Here is a 17527-nt window from a genome sequence, read left to right as displayed (position 1 = left end):
GAATCCCAGAGAAGGTGGAATCTTTGGTTATTTGAATTGGGATTATTAGGGTGTAAATAATGTTGTTGGCCTTTAGGGCATGTTCTAGTTGGGCTATAGGCCCGGTCCTGTTAGTGTTTGAGTGGGCGGTTATCGAGCTTATCACATCTATGATGTATCAAGTGCCAAATGTAACGACATACGTAGATCGTAGTCGACTTCCAAAAAATAAAAAAAAAATAAAAAATAAAAAAAAATAAAATAAATAAAGTTGTTTTTCTGGGCTTCGGACCATTTCATTTCTTCAAGCTTTAGGTCATTTAACTCGTCGAGTTTTGGGCCAGTAATATTTCGATAGTTATCGTGTTTATCACATCGTATCGATGTATCAATGCTTTTGTAATTGCCATTGTAGTCAATATAAAAAGAAAAAAAAAAAGAGTGGGGAACCCTTTGAGTGGAAATTTTACTCTGATACAAAATTGCTTCTTTACTCATTCATGTTTGGGTTTACGTCCATTTTCAGCTCCTAATTTTGTAACCAGCTAGCCGTTTTAGTCTCTATAAGTGTTCGACAGTTCGTTTCAGACTTAATAGACTAAACTTTTGGTTTTTCATTATCCACCTCAATCCTTTTTCTTCCCTCCACATCATCCCCTCACTCCACATCATCAAATACTCTCTCCCACCACGTCACATCTTTTTCATTGTCATCGACAGGAGGTTGTTAGCAGATTAGAGGTTGATGGTTTGTAGTTGACTCCTCATTTTCCCTACCACCATTGTCAAATGATACTTCGTTTATGGTTTGGAACCCCCAGAGCTATAAGACAAAGAAGATCATCTCTTCATCTAAGGTTTGGGGAACCCCCCGAACCCAAAAGACGAAAAAGACTTTGTGTCTTCTTCAGGGTTTTGGGGTTTGCAAACCATACCTTCGCGTAAGAAGGGGAGGATCCCTCCATCTTCTCAGACAAAGTGTTCCGACGAAGAACCCTGAATATTGTAAAGGAAGAAGAACGAGACGAGGATGAGACAGATAAAGGGAGAGAAATGAAGAAGAATGAGATGGTGGTGGTGTTGGTGGTACGAGAGAGGAGTTTGAATCTTTTTCCTATGAAAGACGTCGACAGAGGGATGACAAACGATATCGGATTGAAGAAGAAGAAAAAGAAGATGTGAGGAACAATATAGAATGGAGTGAAGTGGAGTGAGAGAGTGACGAGGTGGACAAATAAAGAAAACCCAAATTACAACAACGCCTTATGTTTAAAACCAGAAAAAAAAAATGAAACATTAGAACCAAATCGAACTGCTAGACACTTATAAGGACCAAAATGGCCAATGGTGGGGCAAAAACGGAATGGACCCTTTTCTTATTCACACATAAGGTTATACTTCTTCTTCTTCAAATCTTTTTCTTGTTCTCGTAATCACAAGATGAGGAAGTTAGATCATACCTATTTTTAGACCCTCATAACAATCTTTTTCTCCTCATTATTGCAAGAAGACGGAGTTAGATCATATTTATTTTGGACACAATGAGGAAGACTAAAATGTGACATCTTAAGTCTTAGCAATTATTGATTTTGTCCCCGCGATTGTCACCACAATCCCATAACGATTGTAATAGCTCACATCCCTTACGAGAGTGTCCAGAGTCTGGGTTATAGGTGCATGTACGCTCAAGTTTAGCGACTACCAAGGCCTTTTGGATAGGCTCGTGGAGCCTTCGCCAAAAACAACCCCCTGTACTTGTGAGTTTGGGTCTGAGGTGTCTAAAGCGGTGACAATATCGACAACTACTAAGGTTTGGAGCGTCACAAGTGGTATCAAAACGGATGACGGCTCTTTGCTGAGGGTGGAGGGATTGTGATGATCCAACATAGCTCACGAGAGTGTCCGGAACCTGTGGTATAAGTGCGTTCTTAAGCTACGCAAGTAAGTACAGAGGCTTTTTGGGTTGGCTCGTGAAGCCTTCGCCAGGAACAAAATCAGCCTTAGCAGTTATCGATATTGTCCCCGCTTTTGTCACCCCTCAAACCCACAGCTACATGATTTTGTTCTTGGTGAATGCTCCGTGAGCCCACCTAAATGGCCTCGATATTTACTAAGCTTGACCGTAAACCTATAATCCAGCCTCCAGTCATTTTTGTGAGCGATGTGGGACTATCACAAAAGATTCATTAAAATCTTGGAAATGAAGCTTCATCAATCTCATTCGTTGCCTTTTCTCAATTGCTCTCGTTCAAAATTGGTTAGTAGATCCTAATGTACGTTTCAGTTTGCAATTGTCGGTTAGGCAATTTACAATTCAAATATAGAGAGACGGAAACTAAGGAGGTCTATACACTTCCCCATCACCGGTATCTCTACAAAACCATGTATACAGGAAACCCCTTTATCAATGACAATTGATATCCGGCATCTAATTATAAAATTTATATATTCAAAGTTTAAAAAGAAATAAAAAAATTTGTTACCCAAAAGGTTATCTAATGTTTATAATTACTCTGACCAAAATGGTTGTTATGGAGTTATTTTTTTTGTTGTTTTCTTTGTACATATTTTAAATATCATTTTAGCTCAAATAGCTATTGCCCCAAGATAACATGAGGTTTCATAATTCAATATGAAACTTCCTAAGGTTTTATAGTGTTCTTCAGATGGGAAATTCATCTTTCAACAAAAAAGAAGATACGGAATTTCATAAAATTATCTTGCTTCTTTGGGCCTTCAAACATCAATTGTCACGCCATGTTTTGTCCATTCCGACGGGCAAAATGGACCCATTACCCTTCTACAATGATCTAGTACATGAAAAAAATACCAATGCGAAATAAACACAGGCAGCTCTTGATTGTATATCAACAATTTTTTATTGAACTGATATTTCTATACTGTTTGAACTAGTAATAAAAACGACATTAATTTGAAGATAACAGGTAAGTCAATAAGTAGACCTTTCGGAAGCTAAATTGAGCAGCGAACGGAAAAATTGTTGAGGATAGACAGGAGGTTGTTCTGCAAGTGCCTGCAAATTTTGAACAAGATTTAAGTTGGAATTAGCAGTAAGGATAGTAAAAACACACTACTTTTGGACGTCCACATTTACGGATAAACTACCTGGTGAATCAATACGGTAGAAGGAGTCATTCCAGGAACTGTGTTAACTTCTATAACCAAAACCTGCAAAATAATCAAATTAAAAGTCGAAATGGTTGAGTTTTTGTGAGATAATTCACACAGTTGAATGTCGCTGCTAAGATATTTTATTGAATTTGTTAATTATATAGGCTAGTCTAAAACTGGATTGACATGGGCTACTTGCAGTAAGCCGAGAGATGTGAACTTAATGTAGGCCCGTCAAAGGGGAATCCTTAGTAGGCTAGTGCTAGTTAGCCTACTAATGGGCCGATCTGTGGTAGTAGAGGACTAGAGGAATGACTACCATGATCTTTGATATTTTCATTAAATTGAAAAGAAAATGGTAATGGAGAAAATGTACCTCTCCGCTGTCTACATTAACAAATGCATCAATGCGAGAAAATCCTTCTAACCCGAGTTTATTTGCCATTATTTCAATATGCTCTTTACATTTTACCAAGTTCTTCTCACTGTTAAGGAATCAAAATAAAATGATGTCATAGTCAAGTCTTCACGAGAAAAAACATGATTCATTGGTAATGAAGAGATCACTCAAATCTATATTTACATGATCAGCATTTTTTTTTTGAGATAGACAAACTATCGTAACAATCCTATAAGCAAAAATACGCACATTATGATCAAAGATGAATTCAAGTTCCACGAGTAAAAGGGGACTAACCTAATAATTGAAGTTGGTGGTGGAGTCAAATTGATGCCAGTTCCACCTGTTTGGACAAAAAACTGATACATCAAATATGCATTTTCAAGTGGGGATGAAAAAATAGCGGATTTACCTTGGAATTTTTCCTCAAGTGATAAAATGTCACCAGATTCTTTAACCGTTACACTGGGACTAAGCGAGTGCATCACTCCACGTTTTCCAACGACTCCGACAGTAATTTCAACCCATCTATTACGTCCTTCCCACATGAGGTGATTTACATTGTTTGATTTAGATGAAACAATTATCTCATCAGTCTCAATGAACGGTTCGAAAATTAATTGTTCTGGAGGAGGGTTCGGCATCTCAATTACTCCGTGTGCCTAAGGGTGCATTCAAGAGATCATTTACTACCCGAATCAACATCTAATATAGTCATATCAATGACGTATGGAAATTACAAAAATTTGGATAATTATGTTTAATTATGAAGTCATATTCCATTAAGCAAATGAAAGAGTTATCGATACCTTTGACAAGCTGTTGGGAGGAAGCCTTAAGAGGCAGTCACGTAATGCATTTGCATAGACCGCCAAATCCTCTGCACAGCTGCACATACAACATACTGAACATTAGAATTATAAATTGATCAGCAGTTCAGCTCTGTCACGAGGTATGCTATCCTTTCAGACCACCTTCACCGCTAGTACCACCACCTCTGGCAACACTATCCCTTCTTGCTGAAACAACGCTGGTCCCTGTTGTTGTTCCGACCAATTCTTATTCTGGCAGGAACCAAGAAATTCTAGAGAAGGAGGCTACTATTTATAGACTACTCTGACTGTCTGACGGATAGGTTGACCTGGGATGATCAATATAAACCGGGAATTATTTTCATACATATTAAGCCCTTCTAGAGGGTATCAGCAGTAAGCTCGCCCGGCTAGCCTCCTTCTGGTGTTATGACGAAGAAGAAGCAACCAAGAAAAATGGTTAAGAAAATAAACAATCACACAGAAAACAAGAGATTTACGTGGTTCGGTTTATTAGACCTACTCTACGGCGAACAATGGCGCGATGATTTCCACTATGAATGAAGAACAAGTTATAAAGATATCTCTGCGGTTTTAGTTTATATAGCTTATTGGAAACCCTAATCCCACCGCCTCACCGCCTCTTTTTCTAATTCCGAAATATACATGGATATCCATTAGCAACAGAAGGCCCTGCCTCGCAGGCAATGGAGATCAGCCTTACTTCGGCAGCCCTGAAGATAAGCCCCAGAAACTTCCTCTGAAAACAGGTTTGCTGGTTGCAAACCGGGTTGGATATCTACCCATATTCAAGACACTTTCAACAAGTGGTTCCCTCCATGGTCTCAAGAGTCGAGACAAATAAACATGCACAAGTAAATTATAAGATAAGGGATGACACTGGAAGTTGGAACAATACCGTAATCTAGCAACTCCAGTAGAGCATCCATCTCGAGCTGGTTTCACGCATAACGTTTCACATTTAAGATTATTGGTCAACTCATGCCAAGCGTCAAATATGTGCATATTTATGACCTCCTCTTTGCTCCGTACATCTTTATGCATTGTCATGATTCCCAAACTTTCTAGCTATATATTCCAAAAGAGAATCAGTAAATTATTGCCACTAGAGAAGTTTAACTGAATAAATAAATCTTAACAAACATCTTATACTGGTAAAAGATGCCTGGCTCTAGATAGCCTGATTAATAGTCCATAACACAACTGCGTACTTAGTACCATGTAAACAAGAGCATGAAATTTAGTATGGTTCTAAGGTCCCTAAAATTTGCACTAAAGATGCACATGGCTTGATATTCTGGAAACCGCAAGGAGCACCGAAAGTGGAAACATATATTCTAGGATCTACATAATTAAAGAGTTTTCTTCTCAAAAGTCATAATAAGTAATAGGCTTGAGTGAAAACATTACAATGTTCTTTTCCTTGAAGGACTGTATAGTGCAGTTTATATGCATAGTTCTTGTTTCCAAATCGTGTATCTGAATAGTTACCATACATTGCTAAGAGCAAGAGATGTTGCTACTTTATCCGAGCAAGTTCTCGAAGCAATTACTCCTGGGCCTGAATCATAAAACATAAGATATTATTGTATGACTGCCATATAAATTACATTGTTGCAAAGACAAATTTTAGCAAGCACAGACCTGTATAAGGAACTCCTTGAGCTTCTAGCAATGACTGGAGAGTACCGTCCTCGCCGATGCCTCCATGTACTGTCAAAATCAGTGGATAAACCTCAGACAAATTTTTTATATTTCTTCTTAAAAGGTTAGCACAAAATCATTAACAAAACAAAAAATTAACTAGCTTCACAAAGAGACCTGCAAGAAATACTGTTGCTTGAACCTCCTTAGCCTGCTGGATCCACTGATCTAGTGAATATTTTATGGGACGGATGTCAGATATATCAAACCCTGTAAACCAATTATGTTTACCAAGACCCTCCACGAGATCAGCCATTACTTGATTCCGTAAGTCAGATGTTAATGCAGATCTAGCTGGTTCTATAGCTTCTAAACATGCATCAAGGACTTCCTCAGTTGTATGTCGTAAAACAAGAGAGTAACTGTAATTGCCACAAATATATAAACTATACTTAAAAGAACGACAGGGTAAAGAAAATATAAATGCCCCAAATTATAATATTTAATAAATTTAAAATTAACATTTAATTCTGATGCACAGTTGATTAAGATTAGCAAGAGTGAGGCCTCGTTGCTTGATTCAGTGGTTATTCTCTTCGTGATACAACCTCAGACTACGATTTCATACAGTTGACTCTATTATGGAAATCTGTAGCCTCATAATACAATAAGAAAAAGTAAAAACTGTCTAACTGTAAAGTTCGTTCAAATCTCTAACATTATTAGATTAAGTTGAGGTTTATTGAGTAAAAACAGATATGTCATCCTGATTTGCAGATTAAAAACAAACACCTACTTTAGCAATTAGCAATCCATTATTTGAGCAGCGTATCTACATTGTCCATCACCAATAAGAAGAAAAGATGTAGTCTATAAATGTTTAATCAATACTTACGGCAAAGACCAAACTGTTTTGGAGGAGACATCCTGTCCTTCAGCCGGGTCCATATTCGATAAGTATCCACTAGGAGGGGCGAGCAAACATGGGGTTACTTCAAGCTGCAACCACCAACATTGCAAACAGCTACATATTATGAACTAGAAAATGTGTAGGAATGAATAAGCAAGTAAATGTAGAACTGAAAGAGATAACACTTAACCCTATGATCTCCTCTCTCTTGGTGAAAGCAGTTTGTAATTTTATCTTGTGGAAAGGTATAATACATGCTAAGTGGTCGAAAACAATTATCAGGTAAATGTTTAAAAGTATAATTCTTAGTTTAATACTATGTACTTAAGGGTAACGGGACATACATCATCAAAGGCTTGCAAGTTCAGCCAAACATTGGTTCCACTCATTAGGGAGACTTGGCGCTCTGAAGTTTCTCCTCCAAAAATGACAAAAACTTTGCGAACTCCTCTTCTTTCAGGCAAAACATTTGTCTGTGACGATGATTTCCGTCTTCTAGGTAAATCATTTGACGTACCATATGAAGAAAGAGTACGGAACCGCAAGCAAGATCGTTGTATAACAGTTCGGAGGATGTTGGAATGGGAGAACCCAACCTGGAGATGAAAGATAGTTAGAAAAGAAACTTTTACGGAATTAAGCACATGAGTTTTTGTATTAAGGTTTTCAAAAATGAACAGAAGGGTTAAGAAGGAACAAGTTCTTCTAAATTGATTAATGCAAACCATTGGTAGTTCCTGAATTATAAAGGGTTCCTGTTTTATCAAATAGAAGCTTAAGAGAGAGTCCAAAATCCGTATCACTAGATTTATCGAATTGATCCTCACAAAGGTAGGTCCATAATTTTTTACTACCCAGAAAAGGCTTTAGGAGCTTCGTATAGATGGTGTTGTTTTGTACAAGACACCTCAAGAAGATAAATGGAACTATCTTTTGAAGTTTGAACAGTGAACACAATAAATCTCTATTTGAGGAGTCGAGAAGTTGATAATATTACAAATTTAACTAAAATTGATGAATGATGATGGGAAGAGAGGGAACCTTTGAGGCCTGCTGAAACAAAAAGCTGGTCTGCTCCATCCCACTTATCTAGTTTCAGGAAAAGTTAATCTTATAAGATATATATATATATATATATATATGGAAACGTTGTCACATGTTCATCGACAAAGAAATGCAGATATTCATCATACCAAGTTGATATCTGTAAAAACGATTGTACCCGATCTGGTCCTTCCAAACTTATCTTCTTTCTCCTCTGATGAAGATAAATTTGTAGTTGGCAGAAACCAACCATCAATACGTGCAAAATCACGTAGTCCGAATCTTTGAAATAATAAAGACGCTCCTCTCCTTATCATTTGAATGACGTCAACAGGGAAACGAGGTGGGGTGTGATAAGCAACCTATAGGCAAAAAGGAAAGCAAATAGTGTGAATTATCCCCCATATTCCACGAAAATACAAAATCAAGCAGGAGATAAAGAGAGTGTTTTTTCTTTGCATTAGATCATTACACGTTCGGTTCCACTGATTGCTCAGGGCTAATAAACTATTCAAGGTGTAGAACCATTACTTGAAATGTTAATTATTGTATATAGAATCAAATCTCATATATAGAGATTCAAATATAAAGCATGCCTTCACGAATAGCTAGTTACTGCTACTGCAGCCACCAGAACAGCAGAAGATGAACAGAAACCCACAGACAAAGAGCAAACTTTTCAGCAACTAGCCAAAAAGTAGAATCAACAGTGCTTCTCAACTAGCAATTCTTGAATGGGTAGCCCTAATTTGTTACTTTAACTCCCATACCTGTTGTGTTGGAAGATACTTTCTTCGGTAGTTGAATATCGCATCCTTCTCATCAGCACTTCCATGCAATAGAAGTTCCACCTGCCAATGTCGTTTTGTCAGTTTCCAAATAAATCGTGTCGTATTCGTATACTTAAAGACGCATTTCCGCATTACAAACCATTACAATTTCATAAGTTCACTGTCACAATAAGCTAATTAGCTATTGTACCATCATTCTTGTTTTCTTTCTTTGCCTTTCGGGCCTTTTTAATAGTAACTTGTATTTTCAAAAGATAAAGTTGCAAATTATCAGAATACAGTGGTAAACAGTAAACATGCCACCGGGTTGATGTGGCGAAAACAGAATACTTTCAGGTACACCCACATATAAATACAGGACATGCAGACCACTTCAACTAATTTTTGTACAACATTCTGTCATTCTGTCTTTTATTGTCTCTGATATTTTTCTTAAAGTTCGCCGCAATATATAGCCAAGTATTAGTCTACAATGACCTCTTTCGATAATTATATGTCAGGAGAGGTAGTGAAAGTGACATAAAAAGGACAAGTATGCACCTCCGTCGGAATGAGAGCTACAGGATGGCAATCAATACCAGACCCAACATCAAGAACAATAGTTGTGAATTCAGTTCCTCCTTCAAGAAACACTTCAACAACGACTCTGTCATCAATTCCCTGTTCAAAGTCAAATAAATTAGTAAAAAAAGAAAATTTAATAATTAATTAGCATCAGTAAAACTCGGTAGATATTACCTCTGAAATAATATCATTAGCTTTAATTAAGGCATCTTCAACACCATAACCAACAGTTACGCCTATACTGGAACCAGCCCTTGCTGGTTTGACCTGAAAACAACGGGGGCAAAGTACTCATGCAAAAGCGGCAACAAATAATGATTTCTTGAAGAATATGATTCAGAAAAGGATAAAATTGGAAAGGTGTGCCTTACAACTACTTTCCCTGATTCTTGATTTACTCTATTAGCGTCAAACCACTCAGACAGTCCTGATTTATTCACTTCACCTGCCTAAATTCCATGGTAAAAAGTATTAGCGTAACACAAGGATAAGAATTGCTGTAATTGAAGATCATGAAGAATCCAGACACATTATTCATGACAAACAGCAGTGCAAATTAAAGTTATCCAAAAAGAAGGCTTGTATTGGAGAAATGGGAAGCGACTCATATAGGTAATAACAAGTATCAAAACTTTTTCAAGATAAAAGCAATGACGATGAAAGAATACGAGATCAAAGTGAAAAATGACTGAGCAAATTGTCGATTAACTACAATGAATGACTTTTATTTGCTCCCATGATACGTTAACAAGTGAATAATATCTGACCTATTAGACCTTGGCTAATTATTAGAAGTTCAAGACTCCTAGTTTACTGTAATGGAATAAAGACAATGCAATAAGCAATAATGTACACCTGAACTAGAAAACTAGGTACTGTGACAAATCCCTGCCTCTTGAGCTCCAGAGAAGCATCATACTGCCAATTACCAAAAAAAAAAAGAAAAGGAAATAAAAAAAAAGGAAGGTTAACGCCAGCAACATCCAAGGGAAAAGGGATATACGAAGTGTAAGAGAAAAATATCATATGTCCAGGGTCTCCATAGAGGACCTTATTTCATTTTTACCTTATCAAAAGCTCGTCGACATTCATTTGATGGTGTTCCCACAAATGGAACATTTGCTTTCTCCAACAGCTCCTGAAAAACTCATTACTTACTGAAATAAGAATAACCGAATCAGCTCAATCTTTATATTTCCCCAAATTCGATATTGCAGACCTGTATGCCTCCATCTTCACCAAAACGACCATGAATAACAGGGAATACTATATCCACAGAGGAAGCAAGATGCTCCGCAAAGTCCGACAAAGATTGGAAACCTTGGGCGAGGCTGCAAAATGACATACATAGTGAATTCCCCCACGGCCCCACCAATATAAATTCAGTAGAACCGGAGTATAAATTAAAGTCTAATTGCTTACGTTTCGAGTTTGAAGTCAAAATCTGCAGGGGTGTTTGAGTACATCTACAGTAGAAGAACAGAGTGAATATTAAAGTCTAACGGCTAACTCCCAAGTTTGAAGTCAAAATCTTGTGCGAGTTTTAAGTAAACCTTCATTAGTGAACATAAGCAACAACAATTTCACCAAGAAACTTAACTTCAATAAAATCATGCTTCAACAGTTAAGCCCATGAACTTGATCAAAAGCTTGAACTAGTGTCACTTGAACAATGACGGAAAAATGGTAGTTTTTTTGGCAAAACAAGAAATTTTTCTGCCCAAATTTTTTCATTTCTCTTGTTTATGGGTCATAAACTCAAAAACAATGAGTACTATTTGTCAATGTGGGACTAAGTTGTTTTTACTTGGTGATCCAATTCAAAACCAATTTGGGGCTAAACATAGAAATTTATTTTCTACAAACCCTAAACCCTAGAAACACATTGATTAACAATCATATATAATTACGTTGACGATCGACAAACCTGGGCAGTGGATATTGCATAAGCATTGAGATCAGCATCAATGTAATAGCAGCTGACATGCAAATCATCTCCCTATAATCACAAAAAAAAGGGTTAGTTTTACAGTATCAGAATCTAAACTCCAAGAAGCCTCAAAATTCGATGAAAATCAAGATAAGCCTCAGAGTTGATTACCTCGATATGATCAAGAACTGATCTGGCCGAATTCAGTGAAATCCCGCGCTCAGCAGATGGTCCGCCACAAATTATACCAACTTTCAGAATCTTCACTTTTTCTTCAACATTTGAATCTTCGACAGTTTTGATCACCGTTGCTCGTGGAGTTTGAACCCTTAACCACTGGTTTGATGAAAATTTTTCTAAGAGCGGTTTTGAAGCCGAGAAATTATGTGATGAAAGAAAACTCTTTTGATTCGTAAAACGAAGCTCTGATTCCTCCATTGTTCTGTTTCTCCTTCCTTTATAGGAGGAGCTTTTAGAACCAAATGGAAGTGAAGCTTGCGAGAGAGAAACCGCCATTGATGAGAAGTGGTAAGATAGAGAGAGACAGAGAGAGAGAGATTTGGGTTTGGATATGAGATTCAGTGAGAAGAGAGGGTAGAAGCAGGAGATTCTGCCATGTCAAATAGTTCGTTCATTCAATAAAAAAAAGAAAGTGAGAGTAGGAAGATCGAATTAGGATGTTGAGAACTGGTCATTTTGATTCCATAAACAGAATTTGATGTTGAGAAATGAGAACTAATAGCCTCCTACCAGTGAGGGACAAAATTGGGCAGTTTATGGGTAAAACTTATGAGTGTATTAATTGCAACGAAAACGAAACTTTAGACTATGTGATGTTACATTGCCCCTTTGCTAGGACAATTTGATTTCATTTTCAGGTACGAACGGAGATAGTTCAACAAAAAAAAAAAAAAAAGTACGAACGGAGACTATTAATACAGTTAATGATTGGATCAAACAATGGAAAATATTAGATGAAGACACCATCAATTTCTATGCGAAAATATTATGGTTCATTTGGAAAGGCAGATGTGAGAACTGTTTTTTGATAAAAAAAAAAAAAACAAACACCAATACAAATGATCTTTCGGATTAACAATTCCTAGACTACACCACTCAAAATAGCAGTTTCAAATACTAACAAATGCAGGGATAAACAAGAAATCCAACTGTGGAGACCTCCTTCGATGTCGTTCCTTAAACTAAATGTTGATGTTTCATTCATCAAACTCACCGAACTAGCAAGAGTCGGATGTATTATACATGATAACGAAGCAACTTTCATCATAGCAGCAGCAGATTCAGTTCGATGCCAAAACGCCGAAGAATGTGAGAGTATGGCGATTCACCTTGGCATTTTATGGGCCATTCAACTACAGATAAATCACGTACAAATAGAAAGTGATAATGCAGCGCGAATACAGTTCATCAACGGCACAAATGACGCTATCTACTGGCAGTCCAAAAAGATCCTCAATCACTCAATGACCCTTAAAAAATACTTCTCTCAAATAATCTTCACACATGTCCCGAGGGAATGTAATGTTAAAGCGGATGCACTAGCCAAATGGTAAAGACGTAATGGTCAGACAAAAATTTAGAATGTAGCTCCCACTTTTATTCTTGCGTTACATTAGAGACCTCTGTTTGTTTGTTTGGTTGGTTTTAATGCAATGTTATTCTCATCAGAAAAAAAAAAGCAAATGATTCGGCAACAATGCAACATATTATGCTTAATTTAAGGCCGTTGGTGTGTGACATAAAGAAAAGCCCCCATAGTATGAAGACATCGTCACAAAGATTAAACTTAAGGGACATCTTTATGTTTTGTCTAAAAATCGACTTTGTTATCTTTTGTTTCCTAATCTTCATCTACACATTTCATTTCGTTTCCTTCTCTTTTCTTTTCTCTTCTTCTCTCTCTCATGCGGTTCCCTCTCTCACTTTCTCTTTCTCACTCTCTCACTGTTCCTCGTTCTCTCTCTTACTGTATCTCTCTCTTTTTCTTGGTCTCCTTCCAAGCATGATGAAGAGGAAAGCTCTCTAATCTTCTTCGAGTTTAGAGAGAGATGAGAAAAATGGTTGTGGTGACGGTGGTCGATGGTCAGAAGTTGTGGTGCCGGTGGTCGACGGTCAAAAGTTGTGAGGTGGAAGTGAAGTGATGATGAATATGGAGATTAGAGCATCTCCAATGGGACACTCTAAAAATCTAGTTGTCAAGTGGCAAATAAAGATTCTCTTTCCTAGTGTCAATATAGAGACACTCTACATTTGTTTGGTCTCCAATGGAGATCTCTAAAATCTCTTACTTAATACACACGTCCCTCTTCAATCCAAGAGATAAAAAGTAGTTGAAAAATAAAGTTTTCTATTGGTTAGAATTAGAAAGTAACACTTAGAGAGTCTCAAGTAGACACTCTCATTTTAGAGTTTCTCTCTCTAGACACCCTGTAATAAATGTGTCCACCTCATATTAGAGTGTCTAACAAAGTGTTCCATTGGAGATGGTTTTTTATCAAAAACTCCAATGGCACTCTAAGTGATACAGATTGAGTGTCCCATTGGAGATGCTCTTAAAGGTTGAAGTACAATCAGGTTTATTTTGAGTTTCCAGCCAATGCATTAGAACAAAGAAGTCATTTAGGTATTTTGCATAAATTAGGAAATCACATGAAAATTTGTTACAAACTAGGGTCGAATAGTAAATTAATTACGTTTGGATTCTTTTATAATGTACAAATCATCTTACTAATGTTTAAAGGTTCATTTCGTGCTGTGCCAGGCCTGTCTTGTTTCGCACCCTTTATTTTCATGGCATGAAACATTGCAATTTTTTATAAAATATCCATAGTCATCACAATTATTACATGACATTGACTGCATTATGTGGATAATATATTGAAAGACAATATGAAAATTCCATAAACAATTATACTGTCGTAGTTAACATTTGAGCGCCCCGACTAACTCTGTGCCAGTGTTCTTCGGAATGACTGGTCTTAAAGGCCATAATAAAGACCGTTAAGTGGGGCTTATTGGTTAAGACTTTTTGTTACATTTTTCAAAATTCTTCAGAATTTGAAATCCAACATTATTGGTTTAGAATTTCAGTTATATTGATTTGGAACTTCTTTAAGAATTTTGAAATTTTGCGTTAGTCGTTTTTTATGAAATATCAAGAGTTTTTAACCCGAAATCTGTCAAGAATTTTCATATACAACTTTTCTCACAATTTTTCCAATCAAAATTCCTCAAAGTTCCACATGTTTAAGCAGAACTTTATAGTTCAGACATATATGTATTTTGAGTGTACTTAAAAAAGTCTTTGGATTGATATGATACAAAACCCTCAGTCCATCTCTCATAAAACTTAAACAAGTCTTCTGTCTCTCTCATGAAATCAAAGTCTTCATAGTTCAAACATATTTGTATTTGTAGTGTACTTCAAAATGCTCTTTTGGTTGATATGACACAAAACCCTCCTCTATCCATCTTTCGTAAAAGAGAAATGCTAGATGTACAAGTGTCCAGATCCTATGTGGCAGTCTAGGGAATTAAATGACATTTAATACTACATTCTCTCTTCCGGAAGTACCCTCTGCTACATTCTCTCTTCCGGAAGTACCCTCTGCTACATTCTCTTTCTAAACCTCCCTAAATATTTCATCAAAAAAAAAAAACCTTCCCTAAATATTTTCTTTTGATTTGTGGAAAACTATTACTTCTTTCATTTTTTTAATCCCTTCTAGTTAAAATTCTGAATTTAAAATCACAAGGACTTCTTCCTTCCCCAATCTAGAAGTAAAATATTTAAGAAATCTTTATTTCTGAGAAGAAGTTTATTTGATACTTATCCTCATTGAAACATTCAGTAATAGTGAACATCTTGATCGTAATTTGATTGAACTTTCAGTTGGAGTTGGGGTACATAATGAACAATTTGTGGGTGAACATTCATATTGCCCTCTGACAGAATTATCACTTAAACAAAGAATTATTTTGATTCCACTATCTCTTTCTCGACTCGTCTACTTAAATCATATATTTCAGTTCGGGTACCAAGTAATCACATAATGTCCGCAGTTATTTTTATCTCTTTTTTGATATTCAGAAACAGTAACCAATTTAATATCAATAAATCTATGGAGTTCCCGATTATTGAAAAAATAGAGTTTCTAATAAAACTTGTAACAATTTCTCATATGGATTAACATCTTTCTTCCCTAAAATCTCCCATTTATAAAAACTTACAGTCAACCCTGGAAATCTCTAAATCAACGACTCAAATTTCTTCTATCCCTCAAATTTTTGTTCATGAAATTTATACCTAGTTTAACAAATAAAATAGTTAAGACAATGCTTACAATTAATCATTATTTTCCATGCTAATTAACATAATTCAACAATGGAAAATGAGCAGAGAGAACTGATCAGATCAGACGAAAATAAAAGAAAGAGAGGAACTTTTGGAGAGAAACAAGAAGGATAAGTTGCTTATGCAATATAATCATAGATAATCTGGACACTAATGTTTAGTGAGAGAAGTTCCTGGAGAAAAATGTTCAGTGAGAGAAACAAGAGAGAGATGAGGGTACTTCTGGAATAGATAATCTGATGGTAAATGTAATTTAATCTCCTAGAGGCCACGTAGGATCTGGACACTATTTCCAGACTTTTAATTGTACATTTAGTATTTTTCGTGGGTGCCACTGTATACATACATATCTACATTCATAACAAAACTTAATTGTGGAAGAAGAATCTTAAACGTCTCTGAAAAAAAATTAAACAAAAAATGGATTGACCAGGAAAAATATCGAAATTATTATACCAATTAATCAGTATCAAGGTAGAGAGAAGAGTACACTATCCCCTCTAATTCATTTTCGGTTTAATTCTGTTTTAGCCACCAATTTATGACCAACTCACCATTTCGGCCCATAAATGTCTGACAGTTCGTTTTGACATCTTAAGACAAAAAATTTCGATTCCTTCCGGAAATATCCTTAGGAGCCAAAAATGAATTAATGCCGAAAAACATTTATAACAAATGAAATCCACCTCATCTCTCCTCTATTTCATCGGCTACCTCATAATCTTCTCCAATGAAGGTCGTCGGCTGATCAAATTTTTCACGAGCTTCAAACTTGAATTGTTTATTTTTATACTTCCTCTCTCTTCTTTTAGTTAAAAGTTTTTAATCAATTAAAGATCCTAAAATCCATCTAAACTACCTTTACTTTATTTTATGTCTAATAAAAATTTGGCAAATATAACTCACTTGGAAGTTCATATCAAATCTTTTGATTCTTGTCTGGTTCATATCTCTACTTTCTCTCTAAAATAATTACTTTATACTATCAGAGGACCTAATGACATGTCGTATTTGTAAACAAGGAGTATGTTCATGCAAGACCCATTAGCCAATTTTCATGAACAAGCCCCATTAGTATATCCCGTACAATAAGACCATGTATAGACTTGTTGGGCAAAAGGTTTGTTGGGCTCATAAAACTCATTCATGTATTGAATCCAGTAAGGACAATAGCTACTTGTATGAGTTGAAACAAGATGAATCTATAAGCATGAGGTGTATAGACTAATGTGTTTGTTGTCAACAATACAAATCTACAACTATGTGTAGTCAAGACTATATCACATGTGTTGTCTTAGGCTATATCATGTGTTATCAACAACAGAACTTCTTAAGTGTGTGTTGTCAATGTTATTGTATGGTTGTAAGCAAGACAACTACATACTTGTTAAAGGTTTGACTAGCCTATTAATTTTGTGGTAATTAGTATGAACTCTATGATGGATTAGAGATTTGTACTAGTATGAACAAAAGTGGAGAATAAGATGAAAGATATGCTCTTGCTCTCAAGTTTCTCCATCACACTTATGTTTGAAGAATAGAAGAGAAAAGAGTATACAAGTTCATCTTCTTGGAAGAAGAAATTAAGCTTTATTAAAGGAACTTATCTTTGTTAAAGTAAGAAGTTGACTCTTATCTCTACAATGGAGAAAGGTATGGAATTATTTCATGTTAATAATTACTTAATGTGCCTATTTATTTCCATATTAACTTTGTGACAACCATGAGTCTCTATATTCTTATGTGTTCATGAGAAAATTTTGAATTACTAATTTGTCTCATGAACATTACTTATAGAATATAACAATATTAACTGGTTGTTCTTTCTATTTTAGTTTCTTAGAAGGAAGCACTCCTTACTCGAGAATACAAAATATTACATCGGTATACGTGGGTTAGTTGTTATAATCAAGACTCTATAGTTT

The 17527-nt window shown here is 35.9% G+C and overlaps 2 protein-coding genes across 5 annotated transcripts in view; both read right to left on the bottom strand.

Moving 5' to 3' along the window:
• The window catches only part of LOC147549909 (uncharacterized), an 85768-nt gene that overhangs the window by 11616 nt on the left and 56625 nt on the right, over positions 1–17527 (bottom strand). The gene's annotated exons all lie outside the window — the stretch shown is intronic.
• On the bottom strand, positions 2836–12112 carry LOC147549916 (D-alanine-D-alanine ligase family). Of its 2 annotated transcripts, XM_086671941.1 has the most exons (24): positions 11399–12112; positions 11225–11296; positions 10720–10763; positions 10517–10628; positions 10364–10435; positions 10153–10215; positions 9669–9746; positions 9472–9564; positions 9274–9393; positions 8713–8793; positions 8092–8304; positions 7940–7987; positions 7243–7494; positions 6884–6987; positions 6166–6410; positions 5989–6057; positions 5841–5905; positions 5243–5412; positions 4321–4399; positions 3924–4173; positions 3809–3854; positions 3488–3596; positions 3106–3168; positions 2836–3013 (listed from the first exon to the last, which is right to left on the bottom strand). In XM_086671941.1, the coding sequence occupies exons 1-24, from the start codon at positions 11741–11743 to the stop codon at positions 2930–2932; spliced, it is 2877 nt and encodes a 958-aa protein (XP_086528067.1). In that variant the 5' UTR covers positions 11744–12112; the 3' UTR covers positions 2836–2929. The 2 variants fall into 2 exon arrangements, with proteins under 2 accessions (XP_086528067.1, XP_086528068.1); XM_086671942.1 differs by lacking the exon at positions 10720–10763 and having other exon boundaries at positions 11399–12097.

Source organism: Eschscholzia californica, unplaced genomic scaffold, assembly GCF_041429995.1.
Source record: "Eschscholzia californica isolate CP2 unplaced genomic scaffold, dmEscCali1.0.p SCAF_3, whole genome shotgun sequence".
NCBI lineage: Eukaryota > Viridiplantae > Streptophyta > Magnoliopsida > Ranunculales > Papaveraceae > Eschscholzia > Eschscholzia californica.
The sequence above is the reverse complement of the archived record's forward strand: the minus strand, read 5'-3'. Positions and strand labels throughout refer to the sequence as shown.